The sequence below is a fragment of the Montipora foliosa genome, chromosome 1 (assembly GCF_036669935.1).
Source record: "Montipora foliosa isolate CH-2021 chromosome 1, ASM3666993v2, whole genome shotgun sequence".
In the NCBI taxonomy this organism is placed as follows: Eukaryota; Metazoa; Cnidaria; class Anthozoa; order Scleractinia; family Acroporidae; genus Montipora; species Montipora foliosa.
The window spans coordinates 33,038,360-33,043,359 of record NC_090869.1 but is presented as its reverse complement, the minus strand read 5'-3'; the positions used below and the strand labels follow the sequence as shown (position 1 = coordinate 33,043,359).

The following is a 5,000-nucleotide window of genomic DNA, read 5'->3' as shown; positions in this document are numbered from 1 at the left end:
TTAACGCCGTATCCCACAACCGTGCGCGGCCTTATTTTTGAATTCAACATGGCAGAGGCGAGGTTAGATCAAGTCGGTTCTGCTCTAATGTTCATTCAGTAACAGGAAATGTGGTAGACACGGAATGATCTGTTGAGTTTTGGCGATGGAAATACTGCAAGAAGTTTGGAAATAACACCTAAAGGCCGGGACACACTAGGCGATAAGTCGCTGCGACACGTCGCGGGGACAATTCGCCTTGTGTGACACGGTTAATTTCATGAAAATCATTGTCGCTGCGGCAGAATTTTGTCGCCCAGAACCAGTCGCACGAATTCAAACCAGTTTGAATTCGTGCGACTTATTAGCGAAAGCAGCGTTGTCGCATCGTGTATCGTGTGTTCACTTCCGGCAACAAGTCGCTGCGACAAAATATAAATGAGCCAATGAGAGAGCGTCCTATGGTCAGCCATACTGAATTAGAAAACTAGATCACATTCCCCCTCATACGAGATCACTGGGTGTGCACCGAACAGTCATCGTGTCGCAGCGACTTGTTTTGCATGTTGTACACATGGAGTAACTTGTCCCAGAGACATGTCGCTGCGACTTGTCGCCTAGTGTGTCCCGGCCTTAAGGCCACGCGCGGTTGTGGGATACGGCGTTAAAATTTTTCTTCCCAGTCCTCCAAATTACGTCACCAAATCACCTGGTTGTTATAGCTTTCATTATATCCTCTCTAGTGGACCGACAAAATTGACATTTTTACAAGCCTCCTTTGAGTTTTAATGGACAACAGGTCTGAAGAAGGTAAGAACGTTAGTGTCGAATACTGAAAGACACGAGATACCTTTCTTTGAATGTGTTTTGCAATGCTGCACCTCAACTGAATCATTGGGCCAGTGCCTAACGTAACGTTGCTGTGTAACGTGGCTGGCCTTTGCGGCTGGTAAAAAGAAAGGTCAAAACACATAAAGGGAGAACAAAGTACCACATTTTGCTTTCTCTCAAGATAATCTAATGCAAATTGTTTTAGGCCCAGCTACCGAAGACCTGAGTCTGATTCCTGGCCTAGGTGTCATGTGTGGAACTTGCTGGCTATGTCATCTACCCCCCAGTGGCTTTTTCCCTGGGTAGTAAGGTCTCCCCTCTCATAAAACATCTTTTCATTTTGGTGGAGTCCATTAGTAGACAATAGCTTCTCCCAATTACATCTCGTTTGGCCATAGTAACTTTTAAACATATAGGGAGTTCGCCAGCTCAACACCAAAAAAAAAACTTGTCGCTATGAACTTTGTTGGGAAAAACCTAAAGACTATCAGAATTATCATGTCTCCTTTTAATAAGCATGGACATGGACCCGAGTGATATAATTTACAGCAACTTGCTCCAGTTTTGCAGTACAGTAACTATTAGAAGCCTTCAATAATTTTTGTTAGAAGAGGCATGCTCATTGGGAACCATTACTGGTAGTTTTCATGGTGCTGCATGGGTGGGTAAGTGAACACAGGAATGGGTTTATGAACTGAGGCCTCGTCCACACGTATTCGGATTTTTCTTTTTCTGGATTAAAAAATATTCCCATCCACACGTGGCGTATTCAAGTCGAATTTGCCCGACGACACGTATCCGGAGTCACTCTAGTACTCGGGAATCCTCAAGGAGGTGCGCCATGAAGCCCTCGGCAGCCATTTTGAGGATTGTTGCGTCATCCGGATAACATAAATTTCCGGATTCAGCGTCCACACGGTTCCGGTATACTTGGCAAGTATACTTGCCAACTTTTTCTGAGATATAGGTGTGAGATTTTTATCCTGGGAGTGCTGGGATTTTTGAAGACGGCACGATCATTTCCGAAGATTTCCGAGGACGTCCGAAGTCTTCCGAAGAAGTCAGAAGTCTTCCGAAGTTCTGCCGAAGACCTATAAACGCGAGCTCGCTCCCAGTGCTTTTCACTTCAAAAATCAGAGATCGCGAGGGATCGCGAGGAAGGTATTGTCATTTATTTATTTTACACATGGTTTTCGTTCCTTACATGGGTGCGAGTTAACATATTTTTGGAAATTGTATCAAGCAAGACGGCAACAACTCACATTTTCCAATCAGGCGTGAGAAATTGGCCCGCAAGCGTGAGCAGGCGTGAGATCGAAGTTTTCAACCCGCAGGCGTGAGAGTTGGCAGGTATAGGAGAGCGTATTGAAAAAGTTCCGGATTCGCCAGCGAATTCGCCGGATACGTGTGGACGGAAGGCGTATCCGCAAAGAAAAAGTTGCAGATTCAAAAATATACAGATACGTGTGGATGGGGCCTGAGTTAATATGTTAAAACTGTGACCACTGTAACGAAATTAGAAAGCTGATGTTTCAAGCATTGGCCCTTCATTTCGCTCTCACGAAGGCTAATGCTAGAAACGTCGGCTTTCAATTTTCCATATCAACTCAGTTGATAAACCCATTTCTAGGAAGCATTTTACTTTACATCAACCTACAGTTCCGTAACATTCCAAAAATATTTCATTTTTTTGCTAAGATGGAAATTGCCATAGGAAATTCAGCTTTACAAGGTAGCAAAGACAGGAACATAAAACAATCACAAGTCCAATAAATATATAAGTTCTTGTAAAGAAGACACGACATTTTCCTTCTGAAAGTAGAGTGTTCTTCACATCACATCTACTAAAAACAACAGTTACTGTTCTTCTACTTGTGAACAAGCACTTTAGTGGCCTATATACTGTGATGAAAAGTGGAAAAAGATCCAAGATCTGTGTAACTGCTTCCAAATCTCAAATATTTCATCTGTACGTCAACTGTCATTTCTCCAAGTTACTTCAACCTCATCCGTTCTGAATCTGCCAAGAGAAAAAAGAGCAGACTTCTTTAGCAAGAGTTGAAAATAATCCGTGTTAAAGAGGCCAGTCAGTTCACTGCAAACTTTAAAATAGCTTAGTTAAAAAAAAAAAAAAGGAATTCTTTAAATGACGCCAAATGCAATTTACGCGAAAATGCAGCCTGGGATATTTGGGGGGACTCCAGGGAGGTTTGCATGGGCATTGCTTGTGTGTGCTTTGTCTCGAGTCGCTTTAACGCTTGCTGGCTTCTTTTTGGTCACTAGAAAACCTGGTTCTCCATTTGCTCTTATACTTATTTCATCCACACGGAAAGCGCTACTTCGTGTTGATTTGCTTAGAGCGAGTTTATACCGCCGAAACACATAACTCGCAACAATTTGCGCGCTTATTTTGACATGGCCATCGATCCAGAAAAAACACAATTCGCCCGGGATCCCGTCAGTCCAGCTTTCCACGTCAAGTTCTTCTTCAGCAGGCTCAGCTGGTGTTGCGCTCGGTTCATCCTCAAGCCTCGGTCTATTTCTAGAATTAGTGACTGGTTCCATCGTTAACGCCCCCACTCCAAGCTTGACTCAGGACACCTCAATGATCAGACCGCAGCTTTATCCTTGCTGGTCGGCTACACCTTCGGATGGGTCCAGTTTTTCTTTGCCGGGCCCCAGTTTGCCAGTGACCTCTCCCAATGCACAATTACCAGCTTCTCCGGGCACAGGTGGGCCTATTTTGGTTCCTTCTTTTGTTAATAAGTTCGCCTCGTCAACAATGGAGAGATAAGAGAGATTTACCATCACGTTTACGTGAAAGGCGAAGGGCAAAAGTGACCACGTGACCATGATTTTCCCGCCATTTTCTACGTTTGCCGGCTGCCGCTTGCCGTTTCTACGTGGAAGTCGGCATTTTTGCGTTTGCCATACACGTGAAATTTTCTTCTACATAAGAAGTTGTTTGCGGAAACAACTTCTATAACTGACTCCTTGCAGCAATTTTCTTCATGAACTCACGTTGACTCTGCTGAGACAAAACAGCTTCATCGAAACTCTCAAGATTTAGCCGGGTAAGGATTTTCATTTTATATAGCGTCGTTTTCTACGAACAATGTTTAAAAAGACTCCGAGTTTTGTTTTTGCTTTTTAGTAACTAAATACTCGAGTTGCCGTGGGTCACGCGATGCTAAAGTCACAAAGTTCTATTTTACGTGAAACGGCAAGCCGACGTTTGCCGTTTTTACGTGAACGAGATGCTAAACCTCTCTAATGTCGCTCAGTTTGCCTGCGAGCTTGTTCACACTAAGTGCTTCATCTTCTTCCCTCGTTTCATCTTCCTTGTCCTCCTTGCTGTCCCTTCAGCAGCCATACATTGCCGGGCCGGATTCTCGCTGGTTCCGTACAACATAGTTTCGCAGATCGTTGCTGGAAAGTTTACCGATCTCGCCGAACTTCTCTCGGTCAATTTGAAGGAAAGCGAGTCGGAGCCTCGGCTTCTTTTCGACGGCATAATTAACTTAACGTCTTTTACAAAGCGCCCCAATCGAAAAATGGAAGATATTACGATCATTGCCTGGTCTTTAATATTCGAAACTTATTTTCCTTCGAGATGGCGTGATTTTGGTAACTTAACTCTTTATAGAGTTTTGATCTAGCGCACGTTCCACTAAATTCCAAGGCAACGCCTGGTTGGCTTTTGATAAAGCATTTCGCGAGCATGCAGCCGCCGCTTGACTTGTAGATTGGTTCAGTATTAATGTTTCATGCCGCTCTACCGTTCGAGATTTCTTCACAGAACCAAGTGGGAGTTCCTGTGCAGTGGTTCGAAGTGGTGTGCAATTCTTGGAATAGCGGTTTTTGTGTGGCGCCCTCTTGCACTTGCCGCTTCCCACATTCTTTCAACCATCGGTCCTCAGAGTTCCCGCAGCGCAAGAAGACTTCAACCAGATCCCTTAACCTTGAGAGTAAGAAGCGAAAACGACATTAGGGTTACTCAATTTACGCCACCTCTTCAATTACGTTCTGCTTGTGTGATCTTTGTTATTATGGGCGGTATGCTGCCTTTCGGTTTTAGCTTTCGCTGGAGCGCGTTTGGTCTTGTGTTTTTGATGCACAATGGTTTTAATGCCACAGGGTTTTCATTTTTCTTGCTGGAACGTTTCAACATGATTCATTACGAATTTAAG

The 5,000-nt window shown here is 44.0% G+C and overlaps 1 protein-coding gene across 1 annotated transcript in view; it reads right to left on the bottom strand.

Annotated features, from left to right (window-relative positions):
• Window positions 1–2,614: 2,614 nt before the first annotated feature.
• LOC137996916 (probable tRNA N6-adenosine threonylcarbamoyltransferase) overlaps window positions 2,615–5,000 on the bottom strand; it is a 22,578-nt gene continuing 20,192 nt past the window's right edge. The window contains exon 13 of the mRNA XM_068842558.1: window positions 2,615–2,830. Coding sequence (XP_068698659.1) covers window positions 2,785–2,830 — 46 coding nt within the window. The 3' untranslated portion in view covers window positions 2,615–2,784. The remainder of the gene's footprint in view (window positions 2,831–5,000) is intronic.